Raw genomic sequence first — 23,511 nt, forward strand, 5'->3', positions numbered from 1 at the left:
ACATAAAACAAACAAAAAAAAAAGTCAGAGAAAAAACCCACCAAAAGATAGTTTGAATAGAAATTGGTGTGTAAAATTATTGTACTTATTTTACAAGGCATAGTAAAAAACCAACATGTATTTTTCTGCAGAATAAACTGAGGGAAGCTTTAATTTTCAGGTTTTTTTCTAGACATATTAAATGTGTGACAAAAAAGCATTATAGTAGAATTTGTACAAAAGTAGAGTAATTTTGTGGAGATTTGCACACACACACACACACACGTGGATAGAACAAAGCTTTCTGATCTTTTCATTTCTCATTGAACAAATAAAGCAAGGCAAATTTTGAATCAATTAATCAGTCTTCCGTCATAGTCTTCACAGATCTAGAAGTGTCTGTGACTATTTACTGTCCCATGGCTTCTGCAGAAATTCAGGGCTGGTTTTGATCAGAGTCTGGCCGTAGTGCAGTACTTTGAGAGGTCTAAGGAACACTCTCAGTTGACCGGTTTGTGTGTCTGGCTTGCATCCTAGAGTCACGTTGACTGATGGGTTTGAGGTCAGGCAAGAATATTCCCCATGTTGGATAGATTTGGAGAAGGGGGTGGTGATTTTCACTTTCCATGTAGCCTGGGCATGTTGCTTCCTACAGACGTTGTCACCTTCTTGTTCCTGAGGCCAAGATTAGGACAAATCCCTTAAGCTCCCTTTTTTCTTCCTGTGGCATATTGCAGGTTTTAAGGCCTTTGGTTTCCTAGATATTTATTCTTGTGCTTGCTGTTGTCACTGGTGGGTGTTTTGCTGTCGGTGCAAGCTGAGAGCACAGCACACCTTCTGTAGACCTTTCTCAACACAATGCTCATGGTACAGATGGCAAGTAGTACTGCCATGGCCGCCTTGCCTTGCCTTCATTAAGTCTGAGGCAGAATTGCACATAATTAATAATTGGTAGCATGTGATATTAATCAAACCGTGTATTTCAAGATTCCGAGTGACACACATGGATATCTTTATGCAAGAGCATAGAGGCAATTGGTTGGGGACGGATTTAGATTTTTGATTAAAGCTTTGTAGATTGTTTTCTTTTTCCTCCCCAGTAAAGATGTGATAAGTCATGCTGAAATCTTCTAGTGCCCTGTGGCAATGAAGAACTTGGTTGGCCCGTGAGCTTCTGCTCGGGGTCGGAACTTCTGAACTTCAAAGTCAAATTAATTTCTGAACTCCTGAATAGAAGACTGGACATGCAGTTTATACCCGAAATCGTTCAGGATGTGTTCTTTCTTGAATTAAGCCTTTGGCATAAAACTTAACGGACTCTTTTGTTTTGGGGAAAATGTGAAGATTTTTTTCAAGTCTTTCTCAGACATGTATTACTTGAGTGAAATTTCTGCCAATGGGCACATCCCAGTATCTTATCCCTTAGGTTTGCAGCGCTGTGCGTAGGCTGAAGTAATACGTTATAGCAGAAGTAAAAAGATAGCTTTATACAGGGATGCTAATTAGACTTAGCCAACAGTGAATTATGAAGCAATATGCATTATCCTAAGCCCTGTGGATAAATAGTAAATTATGGTGTAAAAGCTCTTGAAAAATACTCTGATCTCTTTCTAAAAAATTCTCTTCTTTATTTGAGAATTTCTTATTTTTCCACCATCTAAAGCACATCTTCAGTATAAAATATAGCGTCTTTGTTTGCCTGTGAACTGATTTTTTTGGGTAAAATTACTTCCTCTGTTATACTTCTCCTTTGTTTCAGTTCTCTGGAATCTGACTTTCTAATTAATTTTTTTTTGTCTCACAACCCTTAGCCATCTGTATTTTTGGATTCTGACTATTTTACATTATGCAAGCTGTAGGCAATGCACAGCTCCTAACCCAAAACCCCAGAAGTTGTCATATATTTTTCATATGATTTTTACAAAGGGCAATCTCTCATCATGAAAATGGGTTCTGGTGATGAAATGTCACTTGCAGCTGAAACATTAGCTGTGCGTGACATATATGGTATGAATAAATAAATTGCAGAGCTGCGCAGCTGCTTTACCTTGAAACCATGTCTGGGGAAATGCTATACTTTGAGCAGAAGAGCATACATAGTTTGCTGTGCCAGTTCATGGGGCAGGACCTGCTTGGCAAGGATAGCTGTCAAAATCCTTCATCTGTCATTGCTACTGTGTCTCGCCTGTTTCTGTGATTAATTGTCGCCCAGATGCAGCCGTCACCGTGAAAAACCGACGTAGGCCGTTTTATTCTCTGAAAGTTTGTGCCTGGTTAGTTAGTCGTCGAATCATTGCTTGTGATGCTCCAGTCAGTGCTTCTTGTGCTTCTGTTGTCAGGGATTTAAATTTGATGATAAAACCTTCTGGGTTAATCTGGCTCAGGCCATGAAGTGTTTTATGTACCATTTATGAATGGTCAAAGGAATTAAATATGGTACAAATAAATAATGGCCTTCCATAAAAGGCCATGTAAGGCCTATAAGACCAGCGTTTTGTCTGCACTTCCAGAAGATATATCTATATTATTAATGTAACATTTCCTCTGTTTTTTTTTTAAAGACATTTCAGTTCTCTTTAATGCTGTGGAAAAGTTCTGGCAGGCTGACAGTAACAGTAGCCTACTGTGGGCATAAATACCAAACACAAACTGGAAAAATAAAAATAATGAAAAGAAAAAAAGCTCACTTACTTGAGGTGACCGAGGATGGCGTAGATCCCCAGGGAGAAGGTGTCTTCATGCACGGCATATATACTGACCAGTGACCAATGTGGCCATAATGGACACAGTGGTCTAGATCTCTCCACCCTCTGAAGACATCCTGTTGGAGAAAAAAGGCTTATCAGGGAAACAGCTGAACTTCTTGCAGCCTTCTCTACGTTAGAAACGTCCTCTGAGGCAGAAGAGGTGATTCTGTGAGGATCAAATATACTCTCAGAGTATTTATATGTCTACAGCAATTTATATTTTCTTCATTTTATATGTTTTATAAATTTATATGTTCTTCCATTTTTGATGAAGAACAGTAGCACGACACACCAAATCTGTTCTGTCACAAAGTCTAGCACTGATGGAAATGTTAGGCTTTCTGAAACGGTTGCCTTTGGGAAGACAGAAGGATGGAGCATCCTTCAGCATGTGGTCTCAGGAAGCCCACAGAGGACCAGTAGCCCTAGGGTGCAGCCACTGAGGGCCTGAGGAAAGATACAGCAAGTGAGCCTGGGTGACTTCGTTGTTCTGTGGGGACAGCCAAGCTTCTGTCACTAACGTGCGTATTTTTGGGATCATCGTGGTGATCAAGTCAGAATGGCTTGGCAATTGGTGGTCTGTCTCAAAAGAGAACGAAAAAAGAAAATATTATGGCAGGTGACTAGTAGAAATGGTAGTCTTCAGATCAGCAGAGGTGTCTGTGTTGATTATATCCAGAGCGGCCTAACCCGTATATTTTCAACGAAGTGCAGAGAGATCTCTTGTGAATAATGGCATGACAGGTCCTGTAGTGTAAATAATATTTTGTCTGTCAACCGAGGTATCTTCTTTAAGTCATCCATACCTTTGCCTCCCTTGTGCAACAGCCCTGTCTAGCTTTCCATATTCCTTGATGAGCAATAAGGACAGACTTCCTTCAGCTACTCAGTTTTCTCATTAGCAGGTCTTCAGAGTTTGGTGGCCATTTAATATTTTGAGTCCAAAACGAGCCTTTTTCTCATTATAAATGTGAAACAGCTGTGTCCTCTCTTTCCTTCTTTTTTGGAATATTACATGTCATACCCAACAGCAAGGGAAAACAGCTCTGCAGCTTTTTGAATTAGCATCAGCTGGGCAGCACTCTTGCTTACGAAAAACTAGGAATAAATAATGCGCAACAACCTTTCAGAAACTATGATTACTACTTGGAAAAGCATACAAATGTCACATGTGAAAAGAACATTTGTTTAGGTATGCATAGGCAAGGAGAGTAGATGCTAGTGAGTGCTTCTAAAGTAACGTTTGTGTTTGCAATTAGAGGAGAGCTTTGTGAGAGGGAAAACCAGATTATTTTAAAAAAAAAAAAAAAGTGCAAGGGTGTTTTTTCCTCCCTCAGAACGGAGAGTTGCCAATATATAAACATTTCAGAGAGAATTTTACACCACCTCATCTTTATGTCAGGCAGCATTTAATGGTTGAATGATCACCTGCCCCGGGACTTGGCAGCTATCCTCCAGGGGCTGACTTTGAGGATTACAATGACAGCCTATCAGTGGATCTTTTCCAATATAAACTAGACTAGGACCATTTAAAATCAGTTGCTATCAACAAGTCAAATTAACTTTATTTATGTTAGGGGCTTTCCTATGAGTATTCTATAACAATGTGGAATTTTAATATCTGGTGGGGCTTTTCCTGTTGTTGGTGTGATTTGGGAATGCTCTAATTCATGTGATTAAGAACAATTTATCTGATTGCTTTCAAAATTATGTGATTTGTAACATTCAAGTCCAATCAGTGTCTAACAGTGCTCACACAACTTTTTTTTCTAATTCCTGCTTTTTACAGGTGGAAATAACACTTCAGGATATCAATGACAACCCACCAGTATTCCCCACAGATATGCTTGATCTGACCGTGGAAGAGAACATAGGAGATGGATCTAAAATATTGCAGCTGACAGCCATGGATGCTGATGAGGTAGGAGCACGCTTTCATGTTCAAATATCTGTACTAAAAATGGCATTCTGGAAATATGTGTTTTTACCTGTTCCCTTATTCCCTTTGTGAGAGCTTGGCCTTGGGAGTCATTGTGGTCATGCTTTAAACTGTGTTTGGCCCATTCACAAAACTGTATTCGGTATCATGGAGTCACAGACACGTGAGGAAGTGAGACAGGTACTCTATTACTTGAAGGCTGGTTATTGGTTTGTATATAACGAGTTAATGTTTTCCTAACATCTCTTAATGAGCAGTTCCACTCTTGGCAAAAAATGCCAAAAATCTTGGGTTTAGATGGTCTTCTTGTTATCAATCTCATCATCCACCGTACCCAATGACTCGGCGACTGCGCAGCTATTGATAGAGATTTATTGGCATTCAGTTTAAGACCACAGCTTGAGATCTAAACTAACTTTGAAGCAGACGTGTTGTGGTTGAGCCCAATTTCAAGGTGTGCAATAAAATTCATGCAAGATGAGCCTGGGAGAACAAGAAAACTTTTGATAATGCCTGTTCGCCCTTTGACTAGAACTACGTATACGAATATTATCCTTTCCTAAAGGAGGTTTTATTTCACCAAAAAGAGGGGGAAAAAAAATAATGCCAAAATATGTGCTCTGTCCATGAACCAGTTTGCAAAATTGTTTTGCCCGCTTAGATTCATTACTGTGAGGTCACTGCAACAAAGGAGTTATTAAGAAACTAGCAAAAGCCTTTGAGCAAATGATGTTAAACAGTCAGCCAGTTGGCTTAGTGAGGGATAGTTCAGGTTTTTTGTATGCTTCAGGCAAATATATCTGCATATAATTTGATGTATCCATTTCTTCTGGAAAGTAAGTGAATGCTCCCTGTTTTTCATATAATGTTCCTGCAACATGACGCTTTTCTGGTTTCTTTCTTTGCAGCCCATGTATGCAGCTCAGTAGCACAGCATGCTGCCTTTGCTACATGCACGGGTGCTTTCAGAATCAAAGGTTTAGCTTCAAAAGAGTAAGTCACAGAGACCTTAAAACTCATGGCTGAGTTGTGTACAAGGACCCCTCTTAGAAATATTTTTAAATGGTACTATGAAGGCAGCAAATTTCAAACCCTTGTCTGTTATAATAAGGACATTGTAGAGATCTGAGGAAAGATGTAAAGACATTCTCTAGGTGCTAAGTGGTAACAAAGGCTTTAACAATTAAAAAAGCTTCAGCACTTTGCAACTTTTTGAAGTGGACGATGGGAATTTTCTATTTAGCTTTTTAATAGGTTTTACATACCTGTATTTTGTTTTGCTTCTCACCTAACTCATGTAAAGTTACTACTTTGATTAAACCAGTATCACACACGGCTGCAGTTTTAGCTGCGCCCTATTAGGAGGAGGGTGGCTAGTCAAACAAGCGGTGAAGAGTGTGGTCACCTCTGAAATCTTAAATTCTCATCAGATGTTTTTGCTAAGCCGTACAATTGGAGGAAGGCATGTGACATCCCCCAGATACACCTGGGCACACAGACGCTGCATATGCTGAAGCCCTGCATGCAGCTCTTCAGGGCTGGGCACCTGTAGGAGCTTATTTTCTTTCTAAATATCATTTTATCAGTGAGCTCAGTCCACTCTTTGAAACAGCACTCCAGAGGAAAAGGTTTGGCACGAGGTGCTCTCATGATGTCAGGTAACTAACGCATGTCTCTCATCTCACAAATATGAGCGGGTGTTTATCTCTGTTAGTTTGCTTTTTTAGGCAAGAGTGTTTGAAACAGTTATAGAATTTCTTTCTCTCCGATCTCTTTTATCTGTTGTTCACCGCAGAAGTGCCACAGTCAGCATGCAAGGTATAGGTACATATATCCGATGTTGGAGGTTACCAGACCTTCAGTGCCCTTAAACCTGTCTTGGAAAAAGAAGGACATGATTCCAGGATCTTAGGTCTCTCTCTGTTTTCCCTTAAAGACCAATTCCAGTCTGCTAAGCAGCAAAAATTACAGCTGAGCACTGGCTTTTGTGGGAAGTGTCACCCAAACTCGTGCTGGGTGCTCTAGCCAGCTGCTTAAGTCCCCTGGACCACCCCCTGGCTGCAGCATCACACTGCACAACCCATCCCCAGGAGGTGGATGAAAACCAAGCTCAGGTAGCATCCCTTTTCTAGGGATGTATCCCTCAAAGCTAAGACCTGTAAGGCAGATTGGTTTTTCTTGCTAATAATCAATGATACAGACTGGATGCAGGTGACTTCTGTCAGTGTTTGTGATGGGGTAGGGCTGAGGCAGAATGCACTCTGTCAGTGTTTTTGGAATGAAGGTTTCCATATTTTTTTCCTAAGTTTTAATTTCAATCTTTAAGGGGAGGAAAGAAAAAAGTGATAATTTTTCTATGTAAATTAAGGGAAAGTAATTTTTCCTATTAACCAAAATGCTCAAAGTCCATATGAATCCTTTTTTTCCAAGGACAAATGAGATACTTTGACCCAAAAGCAGATGCTTTTGACTTACAGCACAACCCAAGAGATCAGAACTGTGATTTTAATGACACATGATTTGTCACTTTGGGGCTGCTTATTTACAGGGCTAAATGTATTTCCATGCAGAAACCAGCCTTTAGGGGGCTGCTGCAAGACTGGCTCCTGTGAGTTTTTCTTGACCGGGAGCCACAGCTCTTGCCATGCCTGCTGGCTGGCGGAGGGCTGCGTGGCCACCCCTGGTCCTCCCTCCTTGCACCCCTCCCTCTCCTCCTCCCTCCGTGTCATCTCCAGAGAGCGAGAAAGGCAGAGCTGATCCCACTGGCAGGGATTTAGTTTAGCCTTTGCGTATAAACCAAGAAGAATAAACATTGATACCTGTTAAGAGGGAAGATGTTACACTGCTCAGTGATGCTGGCTTGAAATTAAAACAGGTATCAGAGTTTTACGATATTGACTGGATGTGATCCTTGTATGAACAGTGGAGCAAAGAATATCGGGGTAATCGCGCCATTTCATGTCTCAAATAAAAACAGTGTGCATCTGTCTCTTTACTGGGGGACTGAAGCAGAGACTGGGCAGGAAGGCTGTTTATTAAAGGAAACTGTTCTGAAAAATATTCGCCAAGCGCAGTTACTGGAATGATTCTTGTCTTACTGAAAATTATAATGTGGTTTTCCTGGCAAATAACTTGATTTGACCACTTCTGTTTTTGCTTAGGGAGCCAATGCCCTCATCACATACACTATTATCAGCGGTGCGGATGATAGCTTCCACATTGACCCTGAGTCAGGAGACCTGATAGCCACAAAGCGCCTGGACCGGGAGCGCCGCTCCAAGTACTCCTTGCTGGTTCGTGCTGATGACGGCCTGCAGTCCTCAGACATGAGAATAAACATCACTGTTAGCGATGTTAACGACCATATCCCAAAATTCTCCAAGCCAGTGTATTCCTTTGACATCCCAGAAGATGCCACTCCAGGTAAATGGGAAATGGCCCGAAAACTGACTGATTTTTTTCATTTTGTCAGTCCAAAGGGCCGTGCGGAGGAGGGGTTAGCAGACCTGTCTGACTTGGGCAGGAAGCAGAAGATGCTGAAGGTGTCTGTCAGGTGGGGCAAAGAAACGGAGGGAACCGCATCGTACTGAAACTCTGCTTGCTAGGAAATCTGTATCACTAGTGAGGTCAAATTTATTTTCAATGGGAAATAGAGAAATGGTTGCCGCTCGAATAAATCCTAGACGCAGAATAGGAATTATGCCTGTATCCCGATGGAAGCCTCTGAGTGCCACCACTAAAAAAATAGCAAACAGAGAAGTAGGAGGAGGAGCAACCTGCAGGACAGCAACAGCATAACCTACCATGAAAAAGATGTAATGGTGATGCTAGTATTTAGCGAGCCACCTTCAGTGAATATGACTCAGAGTGCTTCATTCATCCAGTGTAGAATCACAAAATGGGTGACCATTGAGCAGGCAGTAATACGCTGATTCCTTAGTAATATTCCCTATATGTGCTCAGTTACTAACCCTAACCTCGTATGTCCTTGATCTTATCTTTGACTCCTTTTTTGACAAGGTTTTTATAGAAAAATCTAACCTTTAGATAATTAATTCTGGTTCCTAAACTTGATCACCTACCACTTACGTTGTTTTCTCCTTTTAAAGCTTGTTTCATGTGCAAGAGTGTTTTGATGTTTCAAAGTTAGGTTGTAAGCTAGAAACTATTTAGACCAAAAAATGTTTTCAAAAGCTGTGCTATATTATATATCGCCAGATGAAAAATTAATATTTCTTGCAAAAAAATAGTTGCTGGTATTGTGTACAGAGTGCTAGTATAAAAGCAGTATCTGCTGGTATTAGTAACTGAAGCATCTTGGAAACTTGCTCTAAAGCATGAAAAGATAAAGGAGATGTAAATGACATGGTGACTGCTTTCAAGCTTTTGTTAGGGCTTTGACTTATAAGCGTGGGAGGCTCAGCTTGGGGCAACCAAGATTACCCCCATGCCTCCAACTTTTGCACGCTGTCCCACAGTCACAGTCCCAAAATTCAGTGGTGTTTTGCGTTAGAGGATTACAGTGCAATCAGCTCTGCCTCAGGATTCTGATCTGGAAGTAATCGAGGCGTCTGTGTAGCACGGGGCGATTTGGTTGCTGATGCCCAGCTACGCTCTTCTCTCTTGTCACTCAGAGTCCCGAGGCTCGGCCTGTTTTAGCAGGAATAACCCTGGAAATGGCGAGCATAATTCCCTCCACGTTAAGATGCGGCTTCTCTCTTTAATCATTTATGGGGTGTACGTTTGTACCTCATACCCGGCTCAGCAGTGATAGACGCCAAAGGAGGGAACAGGCTGATTTTTATCCCTGAAGTGCTCCAGCTTCTCCTGTTCCATTCTCCGGTGGTCCCGAAGCAGCTGGCACGCTCGTCCGGAGGGTGGGCACTGCGAGGGTTCCCCTTTGGGGCTCCACACTCCATCCCAGAGAGTAATCCTTGTTCCCCTTGCAGTCTGGCAGCTGCATTTGGGAATTGTACCGTCCCTGGGCCTCAGCGAGGCTCTCCGCTGAGCTGCCCTGACCCCGCTGTGCTGCAGGCTCGCTTGGAGGGCTGATAAACCCCGTCCAGCCTCGGGACAGCCCTCTTGCCTGGTTACCGCACAGCCAGAAACATTAAAGCGGGAGGTAGTCACACGGATGGAAGAGATACCAGCATGTTCAGCTGGGTTAAAGGAAGTTGTAGCGCTGTTCTTTGGTCTGGTGATAAATGGCTTTCATTGTCACGTTGCTGGAAAATAGTTAACTGTGATGGAATGCATGTAATTCATCTGGTGCCATGGAAAAGAAATTAAATGATTTACTTTCTTGGAAATGAGCTGATCTTAATTATAATTAGTGCTCGAAATACTAAAAAGTGACATTAACTTCCAAACTTTAGTAAGGTAGGTCAGTCATGAGAACGCAGCTATGCAGAAATGAAAACAATGGCACAAATTCACAAGGAGTTGAATTTCAGAAAACAGTGAGGAACGGACCCCTATAAGGTTTCTAGCTTTCTAACCGCAGTTACCCTGCGAAGGCACTTTTTCAAAAAGCAGAGCCGGGATGTTTGGTATGTACTGACATTTTGGTTTCTGCATTTAGAAAGAAATATCTAGAAGGTTTCAGAACTCATACTTGTCTGTGGGGAGGAGGGTGTCCTTTGAGTCGTAGAAAGAAAATACCTAGCAGGAGAAAAGGAACTTTTGCCCCAGTTGAGATCTACTCTGGACATGTTCCCGTTTAAGGATAAAAGCAAATATTCCTGGCCATTTCTTGGGTTTTTTTTTTTTTTTTAGTAGCCATTTAAAGTAAACATCATACTGAATGCAGTTCCTTTCAGCTTTGAAAACCTTTCGTTGCAGTTAGTCATACAGTATTGAGGCTTGAATTTCTACTGGAGGATGCCCCTTATTCTCGAGAGCTGCTTGATGGTGAGCTGGCTCTGACCATGCCAGCGAGCCGCCTTTTGCGAGTGCCTGATTTTGCTGTCCTGTCGTGCCGTACAGGTTCCTTAGTGGCAGCCATACTAGCCACTGATGACGACTCCGGTATCAACGGGGAGATCACATACACCGTAAGTGAAGATGATGAAGAGGGTATCTTCTTCCTGAACCCCGTCACCGGAGTCTTCAACCTGACTCGCGCGCTGGACTACGAAGCACAGCAGTATTACATTCTTACTGTCCGTGCAGAAGACGGGGGGGGGCAATTTACTGCCATCAGAGTGTACTTCAATATACTGGACATCAATGATAACCCACCAGTGTTCAGCATGACCTCATACAGCGCGTCTTTGATGGAGAACCTGTCTCCAGGATCCGCTATTCTCAACTTCAGTGTCACTGATGCAGATGATGGTAGGCGTTTCCTCATATTCTGTATCCCTGATGATAAATATGTATTTCACCTTAAGAACATATCAGGAGAGCTAGTAGAATGGGCAAATTAAGGCTATCCTTAGGGATGCCATCATGTGCTTAAACTCGCTGCATGCTGTGTAAACGGAAGTTATTTTTCTCATATATTACATTAGGTTTAGGCAGGTGTTTTCTTCCCTGTTTTTATTTGTGATAAATTAAAGATACAGTCAAATACTGCTTTTAACTGCTGCTGCAGAAATGAGTTGCAGAGCTATATTTTACCTAGAGCATGTTACAGAAGTTGAACACCGTGATTTTTCCCCTGGTGCTTAGGTCACACACTTAAATTAATCCTAAGTGTTCTTTCAGACTGGTTTATTCTTAAAGTTTATAATACATTCTGAATAAGGTTCTGGCAATATCAGACTTCATCTGCAATCATCTTAAATATACGGTAACTTTTAAATGTATTATGAAGAGAATCGTGATCTACAGGGTATTGATAGTGGAGGTTAAAAAAACTGTTTAAAAGAGAACATGGGAAAATTTCTCATTAAAATAAGCTTTAATCTTGGGATTATTTATGGTATCTAGAAGGTGTTAATGTGTTGGGGTGTAAAAGATACAATCTTTATAGCTTGCCTAACCATTCTGCTATGCATTTTATGTCCAAGCAATAATAATTATAAAATATGGCCATAAAATACATAAAAATCATTCCATAGCATACAGCGTTTTCTTAAGTGTCCACAGACATTAGTCAGTGTGACTTAAAATTATTCAAAACGCTCATAGTGACTTTGCAGGTGAAGGTTATTTTTGTGACGTGTTAAGCAACCTTGTCTCCTCTCAACTTGACACCGGCTTAGCAAAGCCTACAGAAATGTCTTACGCTGAAACGTGTGCTTCAAACGCAGAGCATGTACGTGCTTCTAAGGAATCCCAGTTTATGCACGTAAAACGATTGAGCTGATCAAGATTATTCAGTAAAATAGTTTTTTCCCCAGGAAATGCTGAGTTGTTGAACTCAAACATTTTTGTGGGAACATAAATTTTGTGCTGATGGATAGAACTTTCCACGGTAAAAAATTGTGCAGCTGGTTTTGAGATCAAACTGAGAAAGTGAGCGAGAAGAGATTCCATAAGATAAGCCAACAAGTCAGAAATTATATCTTGGTGATGTTGGCTATTCTTGCATGGATCTCTCTTCCACCACTCTTGTTAAAGCTCTTATTTTATGTAAACTAACTGTAAGTTGGAGGAGGAACTTGTGCTTGCATCACGCCTACCCAGGGAAGGGATTGTTCCCTCAAACCTCTGGATAAATGAGTTTGTGTCTAATCTGTCTCCTTTTTTTATTCCTTATTTTCCTGTTAGGAGTACAATGCTTGGTTTAAAATCTTTTTGGAAGTTAATTTCACTTTACCAAGGGTCTGTTTTCCTTTTCTCTTGCACCTCATACATTAATTTCCATCTGCGCACAGTGCACATGAACTACATTCATCATGCACTCAGCTATCAAGGAAGCAAATGAGGATTTGAGGAGCAATGCAATAAAAAGTCAGATATCTTGTCTTTTGTATTTTCTGGCGCTCTTACTTTTCTAACAGGCTGGATTTAAAATTATTAGGGCAGAAGTTGCAGAAGAGCATGCCAGGTTGAGTTCCCCCATAGGACTGTAACTGCAGCAACTGTTATGATCTACTGGCGTTTCTGTTCAAGCCCAAATTTGTTATCCTGTGTCATCTTATATTTATCTAGAGTACAGAAATAGCTAGTGCTGTACTCCTCTGCGTGTGGCTCACAGATAATGCACTCAATGCACACAAATACGATTTCGTTGATTATTTGTTATATGATCCCGTAGTTTGAAGGAGCTCTGAAAAGACATTGTATTATAATAAGATATGCCTGTTGTTTTAGGATAAACACTGGTAAAAGACAAAAGCATGGTGATAGTGAAACTGCTCCCGCTTCCATTTTCGTGTTTGACACATTCCTTGGGAAACAGTAGCTGTTTATCTCGGCTTGGACAGTTTCATATACAGATGCGTAGTAGATATCAGCTACAGCTCTTGGTTATTTACAGAGCAATAAAGAACTCAGTTTCCTTAAACACATTCATTTCGAGACTCAGATTTTTTTTTTCCACACCCAATTAACAGGAAAAATCTCAAAGCAAAGCATGTGCTTGTCTATTTGTTAAAAAGTGTAGCAAGATATTCCTCCGGGTGGGATTTCCCACTTAGTCTCTACAGATATTTACAGAATGGGGGGAGGTGGGAGTAGGATATTTTTTCTGTCTTGTTAGTAAATAAACAAAAATAGAAACAAGACCCTTAAAAGAGCATTATCATGAATTGGTGGCTCCATGTCTGAGCTCTCAGAGTTTTATCAGATTGACTCTCATATTAAATAATCCCAAAGCTCAGCAAAGAGGATGCCCCTACATTCTCCCTAAGAAAAACCCAGCTCCAAACCTGGGGAGAGGAGATGGGCGAGGCGCACGGTGCCAGCTTGGCATGCTGTGTTTAAAAAAGAAAAATTCATTAAGTGGCATTCCTGGCTCCACTGATATTTAGTCAACTGTCCGTCTGCTTCACAGTTTAATCTATATAAGCATTAGCAGCATCAAAATTTATAAGAATACAGGACAAGGAAGGAAATTGTATGTGGAGGTGAGACAAAGAAGAACAAGCAGTAAATTTTATAGGAACAAACACCACCATAGAAAGCACTGGGGGGAAAAAAAGGGTATTTTTAAAGTAATTTTCTCCTTTAAGATCTAATTCCTACCCATCTCTATTTTTACAAAAATCTTGAATTGCCAGAAAGTACTTCACTGAAATCAGAAGACTTTCTTCCATGTAATTAGTCATTTGAAAATACAGCTGAACAAAAACAGACTAGCATTAAACTTTCACAGTGCTTCATTTGATCAAAGTAACGAAGAAACACTAATGTCTGGCATATAAATGTATTAATTTCTTTAACTACATTAAAGTATTGTCTTTCATGTTTTGTTCTATTTATTTTATAATTAAGATCCTACAAGAGGAGAAAGGGAAAGATGCTAATTAGAGTAGCCACTGGGGGAAAGACAAGTAAGACTAGAGTTCCCAAGTCTGAACATAAGCAACAGCAGAGATTAATAAATCTAATGCAGGAATAATTTTATTATCAAAACAATTCAGTTGGAGGGAAAGGAGCTTCTGAATAAAAATGACAAAACGCATAGCAAAGTAATCAGCTACTTAAGCAGACAGTTTGGTTTCTTTGCATGAAAAACCAAGTTTGAAGGGTAAATTAGTAGCAAATGGTCTGTTAATCTACTAGTCCTAAATCGTGGTCTTTATGACCCAAAGCAAGTAACCAAAATTTTCAAAATTAATTAAAATATATATGAGAGAAGAGTTATTTCAATTAGATGTTCCCAAAAATTAGTTGTTTAGAGCGAACTCTGGAGTTGAGGCAGTAACGTACATTTGTTTCCTGTATGGCATATTTAAGGTCATTTCACAGCTGTGTCAAGATTCAGACTGCATTTCCCTTACCAGAATTATAAATCTCTCCCTTGACCATAATTGCTAGTTATGTTTTGATTATAAGATGAGGGCTGTTCATCTGATACTTTGGAATACCATGCCGTATATGGGAAGCATACCTCTCCCCAGCATTCACTCTTGGCTTGCTCCAGCTAGGCTTGGGAGTTTCTGGTTGTGGCTCTTTTTAATGGGGTAGAAGAATTCATGAAATAATTACATTAATAATAATGTCGCTTAGTTGGACTGGGGAGAACAGAGGAAAACAGCTGCTCGGTGAGCAGCAGAGCTATTGAGTCTTGGTTTCTGAAGGAAAACCCTTCAAAACCTTTATCACTAACCATTGTAGATGCAGAAAAATTACACGTTGCCACCACGTAGCTCCTGCTGAATGATGAGCTCTGCTAGCTGCTCCCTCTGCGGCCGCTCCAGTTAACAGGCTTCCTTCTCTCTCTCTTCAACTCTTGTCAGAAAATAAATATTTCAAAGGCCTCTGCTCCGCTGTGAAACTCAGCTGAAATTAGCTGATGGATTTAAAAACGGTGATGAGGAGGCTGAACAGGCAGCATGATTGTACAGTCCTCATTTCCATACGAAATGAGGCCAGAAACATCTATTTCTAGGTCAGTGGGATGAAGTCATATTTTCTCTACCTTTCTTCTCGCCACCCCACCAGGCTCCAACTCGCAGCTCTCCTTCAGCATCGCATCCGGGGACAGCGCGGGGCAGTTCGGCATCGACAACAGTGGGGTGCTGAGCATCAGGCAGCCGTTGGACCGGGAAAGCCAGTCTTTCTACAGCCTCGTCGTGCAAGTCCACGACATGGCCCCTCTCCCGGCCTCCAGGTACACAAGCACAGCCCAAGTTTCAATTATTCTGCTGGACGTGAATGACAGCCCTCCAAGCTTCATCTCCCCAAAGCTGACCTACGTCCCGGAAAACACGCCGATAGATACGATTGTGTTCAAAGCGCAGGCGACCGATCCCGACAGCGGTCCGAACAGCTACATTGAGTACAGTCTGCTCCGGCCTCTGGGAAACAAATTCAGCATTGGCACTATTGACGGCGAAGTGAGGCTTACCGGGGAGCTTGACAGAGAAGCCGTGTCCAACTACACCTTGACTGTGGTAGCCACAGACAAGGGCCAGCCATCCCTTTCTTCATCGACGGATGTGGTGGTTATAGTCCTGGACATTAATGACAATAACCCACTTTTTGCCCAAAAACTTTATAAAGTGGAGGTGGTGGAGAATACTTTGACAGGGACAGATTTAATCCAGGTGTTTGCTACAGATGGAGATGAAGGTACAAATGGGCAGGTCCGCTATGCCATTGTGAGCGGCGATGCCAATAACGAGTTTCGGATCGATTCTGTGACGGGGGTGATAACGGTTGCCAAGCCTCTGGACAGAGAGAAAAAGCCCTCCTATACATTGACTGTTCAGTCGGCTGACCGCGGGAGCAGCCCGAGGACCGATACCACAACAGTCAGTATTATTCTGAAGGATGCCAACGATTATATTCCTACATTTGAACTTTCCCCCTACTCTGTGAACGTCCCTGAGAATTTGGAGACGCTCCCGAAAGTTATTCTTCAGGTGAGTACCTTCAGCAAATAAGCATATATCTCTTACATTTATTAGCGTGCTTCAGTATACGGTATTAATATATAGTGTCTTTCCTCCAAAATTAAAAAGGTGCAAGGCAATTGAAAAGTTACCTCTTGGCTGTAATCTATCATGCAGTGGTCGTTGGGTTGTCTTCCTTTTTGTTTGTTTGGGTGCCCTTTTTTTTTGCCTATTTCTTACCAAAAAATTATATTATGCTTTGAAGATTTGTTTGTGTTTTCCCTACCTACATTCCTGGCTACACTGGAACTTTAAGAGTTTGCTCTATCTCTCATCTCAATCTCAACATTCATGCAACAAATCTCTCAGTCTCATCATTGCCTACATGGGATGAGGCTCTGTGCCAAACATTGAAAGAGCACTAAATGGATTCAGCTGGCAGGACATGCAGTGCTTGCTTTGATATGGAGCTCAGCCTCTACCAGATCATCTGTAGTTTGCACTGAGCCCCAACACAGTCTTTACTGAATTTATGCTTGAGAAAAATAAGCAATCAACTATTTTACATTTTCAAACTATGCTTTTAAGTCCATCACCGCTGTGTTAAGTCATTTTTAACAATTATAGCTAATTTATACTAGCCCTTAAAGCATTTGGATTAATTCAATCCATCAATTTGGATTATTGTCATAGAGAATATTTCCTCTATCCCAATAAAATTGGGATAAAGTGACCCTGCACTCATCAGTTCTTGACATTTCTTCCCACGTGTTTGCATTGCTTTTGTAGGTTGTAGCAAGGGATGACGATCAAGGTCTAAACAGCAAGCTTACTTATGTTCTGGTGGCTGGAAATGAAGAAGGAGCCTTTACTCTCTCAGCCAGCGGAGAGCTGCGCTTGATGCAGAGCCTGGACCGTGAGGCGAAGGAGCAGTACATACTACTGATCACAGCTGCTGATGCAGGTAAAGCAAATGGGCAGTCTCTTCTGGTGAAAGTGCGTTGTCACTTGAAAACATTGCATTCTGGATAGAAAAAAAGTATTTTCATGATGGTTTGAGACTTTAGTGGGTGGAGATGGGTACCCAAGCTTCAGCTTAGATCTCTGTGGGGTGAGCTGGGCTTACCTGATGCCAAAGGGAAGTTAGGTTTCTGGAAGTCAGGATTTTATCTTTATGCCTAGTCATCTGATAGTAGTAGGACTCACTACAGATTTAGGTAGGTTGATTTTCACCCTACAGTATTAAGTGGTCCTATCTGGGTCATAAGAAACTCATGCGTGGCAATAAAAACCCAATATAAATGGCAACGAAACCCAATATAAAGTTATCAGAAATGTGCAGACAGGTTAATTCAATGGCCAGAAAACAGCTATGGACTGCTCGGTTAATCTTACCAGAATCTCAACCCTGAAGAGTAATGGCAATTTACATTTCAACATTTCAATTTTCTGCTTTCCTCAGCATCCGGTCATCCATTTGCTCCAGAATCCCGAATGTATTCCAAGATCCCTCAGTTTAAAACAGGACATGAATGCTTGTTAGGAAGATTAATTACTCTTCCACTTGAGGTGTCCGAGCACAGAACTTTGGTTTCAGATTTTGGTATGAATATGAGTAACAAAGACATCCTGCATCATATTCTGGACTGATCTCCGGTCCCCCACGGTCTGATGGATTTAATTTACTGCAGAATTGTTCTTGCTGTCTAATAATAAAAATAGAAGCAAACCCAGCTTGTTGACAAGTGGATACAATTTTGTTGTCTGCCATTTTGTGTGCAGTATCTTGTGTCAGTGACAATATCTATGGCTTATATTTTCCTATTGCAGCAGTGCTCAGGTATGTCACAGACTGAGCACAGCTGAAGCTGTGAAACAATTTTAGGACTTGACGTATCATTTGTCTTGTACTTTGGCTAGAGATACTGTATGCTTTGTATTTTTTTACACTGGCTTTCCATTACTCTATAGCTGGAAACTGCTCATTTGTGACTTGGACTTGCTTGGGCTTGAACGGGCTTATGTTCCTGCAGAAGCTGAGGCTGAATGTGTAAGGGAAAGCAGATCCTTGATGTCTGTTTACTCTCCCAGTCCAAGTTGGCAGGAGTCAGCTAGGACTGTACAGAGCTTATTAGCTCTACATACAAAATAGCCTAAGTCTGAACTGATAAGGGGTGTCACACAGCCAACAATTATTGTCCTTCCTGGAAAAAGGAGAGGAGCAAGAAGTTAGTTGTTCCCCATGCCTAGCACCACGTATAAGCCAAAAGTTTGACAAGAGCACGATCTTTTCCTAGACTCTGGTTCCTAAAAAACAACAAATCCAGGAGATATACCCAACCATTCCAAATGGAAATGTTAATTTGTGTTGGGAGATGTCCGAGTTTCAGATAATCCGGGGGAGACGTTAATACATGGGGCCTTTGCCGTAAGTGGCTGACAAGAATAGCAGCAGGTTTAATTAGTTTCTGTGTTTAAACATATAGGTGTCGTGCTGATTACACACTGTTTGAAGGTGGTTGGTTTGTTTGCTTTAATTTTGTTATGTGTTCTCATAAAGGTAACTCACAAGTTAATATTCCCTCCTATCAGTGTTAAAAGGTTCTAGCAAGTGTGCAGAAGCAGATGTCCAGTACTAACTTCAAGCTAAATTTAACTGTTCTACTGTGTTTAAGTTTAAAATCTGACTAACCCACGGTTAGTGTGATTTGGTATAGTTTTCAACCAGCCTTGTGCATAATGTTAGATAATATCTTCTGATTAGACTGGAAACTTGCTCTAAATTCCTGCCATCAAAGAATACATTTAAAACTATGCTAGTCATGATTTATCAAAACTAAAAGATCACGGGAAAATGCTCAGCTTCTGTAGAAGTCAATGCCAAAACTTCACTTAATTTTGTGGAAGCAGGATGTGGACCTTAGTCGTAATGGACACTTAAGTACGTAACATATTGAAAGTACTTTAAGAAATTCTAGGGCATTCCTGTTTTGTTTGAATTAGTCATACCAAGTTCAAGCAGTCTAGATGGTAAAGAACACTCTGTCATAATTCATTGGAGACCTCTTAAAAAGTCATGTTTGTCACAATAACATGCAACAAACGGACCAAGTTACAGACTCTGGGATTTCTGTTGAGCTGCGTCTCAAATTTTATATTACTATGAATTACATTATCGTCCATAGACTGCACAAGTACTTCTGTAGACATTTGGCAGCTGAGTTAGAAAAATATTATGTGGGAGGAAGCCTTCCTACAAGAGTTGCAGCTTATCAGAAGAATGTTATTACTTTAAAATATACAAAACAGTACAAAAGCTACCAGTATGGGTATGTGATGGATATCCAGGTGGTAACGCATTGACCTTTGGTAGTTGGTGCCTGCTTCGTTAAATTAGGTAGTTCTGGCTGTACGAGCGGAAAGACGGCAACGACACAATCTTGAAATGGATAAGAAAAGTTTTTTGAGCATTATGTTCTTGAGCAGCTACTAGAGGTTTATAAAAGAAGCTCTCACGGGCATGTCCAGCTCTTTGCCTAATGTAACTATTTCTTTGGAGTGTCTTAGTTTGTGTTTGTTTGATAATGCTGAGAAAGAAGGATTTTGCGTAGAGACAATTCAACGAGAAACACACAGGCAAAACAGGTAGTGCTCCTCTGTAGGAAAGCAGTGCCTGCCAAAATGTTGAAGAAAGCAGACTTGTCTGAAATTATCCACATCATATTATCTTTGACAATAAATCAAGGGAAAGTTATTATACTTTGCACTTCAAGTTTGGCTTTTATTATCTGTAATAAACAGTCTTTCATATTGTCTTTAGCAGCCCAAGCAACAGTCTCACCATATATGGTGCATCTCATTTAGGGTTGTGGTTTTTTTATAGATAAAAATCATGGTAGACATCCAGATGGAGTCAACTCTGGAACTGTCTGGGTAGCACATGAAGGGCAAAATTCTGTCTGTCCAACCCACTTCCCATTTTTCTTAGGATCTGCATCTCAGTTTTTATAGGCTACTCTGACTGGTTTAAAACACTGAAGGACAATATCTTCCTCCTGTAGAAGTCTATGTCAACTCTCCCCTTTCTCTCTAGGGAGCAAACACAACACGTATTTAAAAGCACCTTTAGACATAAGAACTGATGAATTTTCAATTTGGTTTTGGCTGTCTTCCTGATCTCCCTATACATAACCAAGGATTTCTTATTTTTCTTATGTTTAATATCACTTCATCAACTTGCGACTGTGGTTCTTATAGTGTTACCCTAGCCTGTGTATGGGGAAGTTGATGGGAGAAGGAGGATTTTTAATTTTTCATTATTTTTATCTGGAGGCGTCAGTCCAATGTACGGAAAACAATCAGTGGCCTTGGAAGGGGCAGATGCTTTTGTAATGGCTGTTATTTCACCCTCAGTACCTTATGGGATTTATAGCATTGATTGGCTGCACATACTGAGTCTGTAGCGGGTGACGGATTGGGACATCGCGAAGCAGCAGACCGCATAGCGTTGAGCCGGCAGAGCTGCATGGCATGCAGTGCCCGTGCTGGCTCAGAAATCTCTCTACCTCGTCATGCCGGGCAGACATGCTCTTCCAGAGCCCAGATCTCAGTCCTGGGCGCATGAGAAGGGTTGTTATTGAGTTGAGCAGCTCATAAGCATGCTGGGGAGGTCAGGCAGGGACCGCTGGTGGGACCACATGCACTAGCGATGGAAATTCAGGCAGTTGTGGAAAAAATGCTTTCCCAAGCAAGGGCTCCCCTCAGGCCCAGAGAAGTCAGTCATGATATATGCATCGTCCTGGCTCTGGCCCAGCTAGCCCTTGGCCTTGCCTGCTAATCCTCCACCTGATCCTCAGGGTAGATCTTGGGTCGGCAGAGAGTCTTCCTTCCCTCTTGGTTCAGTGATCTGTGGCTATGCAGCCTGCTTCATGCCCAGTCTGCACCAAGTTTCTTGATTTCAACCTTGTTTTATCATCACTCTTCCCTCACTTCTGCACTTCACTCTGCTCTAACTTCTGCTGGGTCTCGGGTACTAGACTGCCACTCTAGGCAGTGGGGGTTTACAAAGACACGCAAAGCATCCATCACTAGGAACGTTCGGCATCTTCCAGAGCTGTACACCTGTGGCTTAGACTGAGAAATAAAACATAATTCAACTCCAAAGTTTACTCATCCCAATTTAGAGCCCCTCTTGCAGCACAAGCTGTAAGACCAGAGTGAGTGAACTATAAATATAATGACAGGCAAAATGATGGACTGTGGAATAACATGATAGTGTTTAGATTGCAGATGGTTCCCCAAAACGTCTGCTAACATAAAGGCCAAGAAACCTACATGTAACTATTTGAATGTGTCTTTATGGGTCTGTTTCTACCACATAAATCATTTGTTTTGCTTCGCTATACCCTTCTTCATGGCAAAATGGTTGGGAAAAGAGACATTCAAAATTTTTTTTTCACCCCATCTGGTGGGGACGCAGCGCTGTATAAACATTCAGTTCTGGCACCATGACAAGAACTGGTGCAGCTGCTTTTATCATCCCTGTCTTTAACTCTTTGAGCAATTTTCTGGAGAGAAAGTTAGCATTCCAGCAGTCCTCCTCCTTTTATTTATTGGTTGCAGGGATGTTGAGTAACACATCTGGAAACCTGCTAGCTGCCCAGGACTACTGTTTAAATAAACTGCAACCACTATCTCTTGCGTTGGTTGGTCAGAATGGCACATTGCCACAATAAAACCAAAAGCAAAAAGTGAAGTTTCTAATTAGAAGCTGTGTTCCTCTGGGTTTTAATTTTATTTTTTTAATAATCTATTTACCGATTTAGATAAATAGTTCCGCAAGAAATTAATCAGTGGACTGATTATTATATTTAGTTAGCTGTTCTTTGTATACATCCCTGGCCTCTATAAAAAAACAACCATATGTTTTTTCTTTAGAAAATGCTGGTCCCCAACTTATGCATTCTTTCCTTCAAGAATGCAGGAGGGCATCCAAGCAGAGGGGTTATAGCCTCCTCAGGAATCCTCTTTTGGGATAGGACTTTGGTTCCCTTCAATCCTAAAATCAGATGAAATCTGGCAGCGTAGTTGTATTGGGTTTTAACACATTTTAAGATATTTTACTGTTTCGGGTGACAAGTAAAGGGCGACTGTATTTTCTAGTAATGGTAAGAAAGAGTCTTGAGGGTTAACGTTGTTAACGTTAATGTTGTTAAGGTTGCTGGGCTTAAAGACATTTATACTCATCCTGTTTCCTTAGCACACACTGTATTTCTACTTAACAGTCAGTCTAAAGTGTGAAAAGATGTTGCCTTAAAAGAATGAGTTGTGTTTTTAAAAGAAATTTGGCTACTTTTAAATCTTGATGCTGTCAAAACAAACAAGCAACTCACAAATTTTGGTTAGAAATGTCCTGTTTTCCAAGCTTTCTCTGCTATGTCTAAACATAAACATCACTTCAGGCTTCGGTGCGCTAAATGACGCTGATGTGTGCTTACCTTGGTGCTTTGCAGTTTATGTAATGATTGCTCTCTTTTATGGCCTTGGTTTATGCCACAGCTGTTTCAAAATGAATATTGGTTTCTGTCCCAGTTCCATTTATTTCCTTGCCCTTATGCAAGCTCTTCCCCATGTCAATGCTGTCTACTTGAGTCTAGTTTTACTGATTTACTATTATACTAGTTTTATTATTTTTGCTTTTTTAATACTGGTACTAAAAGTGTCGTTTTAGCAGTTTTGCATAATTCTTTTAATTTATTTCTAAATCACACAGTGGGAGAACTGAAATGGTGACAGACTCATCAGTGAGTTCATAGAGTTCATTTTGTCTTACCATCATCTAAAAGCAGTCGAGAAGAGAATTGAGAGAGGATTCTTGTAGTTGTGGGAAGCTAATAGCGGGACCTTACCCTTTCACAGAGCCTAGAAACTGTTAGCACTTTTTAATTTTTCTCTAGAAGACAAAAGCTCAAAAAGCTATTTAGGAAGCATGTTTATAGCAAAGCCAGTCTGATGTCCCCTGGAGAGTAATTGTCAGGGAAGACAGCATATCCGTGTCTATATGATGTGACGCATTTACTCCCCAAAGTAGATGAGGGCATTAGCCCATCCCTTCAGAGGACGGCCCCATGAGATGCACAGTCCAGCCCCAGAATACCATTTTGAGGGATTTAGTTTTATATTTGGAGTTAAACCTTCATTATTAGATCACTGTTTTCCAAATAGTTCAGCGAGGTCCCCTGAGCTAGATCCAAGCATTTACGTTCTCTGGGGTGGGGTGCAGCAGAGACATATATTCAGGCTGGCAAAGGGCTCAGGCTGGTCAGTGCGAGCTGAAATATCTGTGAAAACAACACAAGTTAGTTTTTCACTCAGGTTAAAATCATGGACAGAACTT

The 23,511-nt window shown here is 41.1% G+C and overlaps 1 protein-coding gene across 1 annotated transcript in view; it reads left to right on the plus strand.

Moving 5' to 3' along the window:
• Positions 1 to 23,511, plus strand: part of FAT4 (FAT atypical cadherin 4) — a 150,582-nt gene that overhangs the window by 74,628 nt on the left and 52,443 nt on the right. Inside the window, exons 2-6 of the mRNA XM_075090214.1 lie at positions 4,516 to 4,647; positions 7,827 to 8,088; positions 10,651 to 11,001; positions 15,223 to 16,145; positions 16,905 to 17,079. Of these exons, the coding sequence (XP_074946315.1) occupies positions 4,516 to 4,647; positions 7,827 to 8,088; positions 10,651 to 11,001; positions 15,223 to 16,145; positions 16,905 to 17,079 (1,843 nt within the window). The remainder of the gene's footprint in view (positions 1 to 4,515; positions 4,648 to 7,826; positions 8,089 to 10,650; positions 11,002 to 15,222; positions 16,146 to 16,904; positions 17,080 to 23,511) is intronic.

The sequence above is a fragment of the Phalacrocorax aristotelis genome, chromosome 4, assembly GCF_949628215.1.
Source record: "Phalacrocorax aristotelis chromosome 4, bGulAri2.1, whole genome shotgun sequence".
Lineage (NCBI taxonomy): Eukaryota > Metazoa > Chordata > Aves > Suliformes > Phalacrocoracidae > Phalacrocorax > Phalacrocorax aristotelis.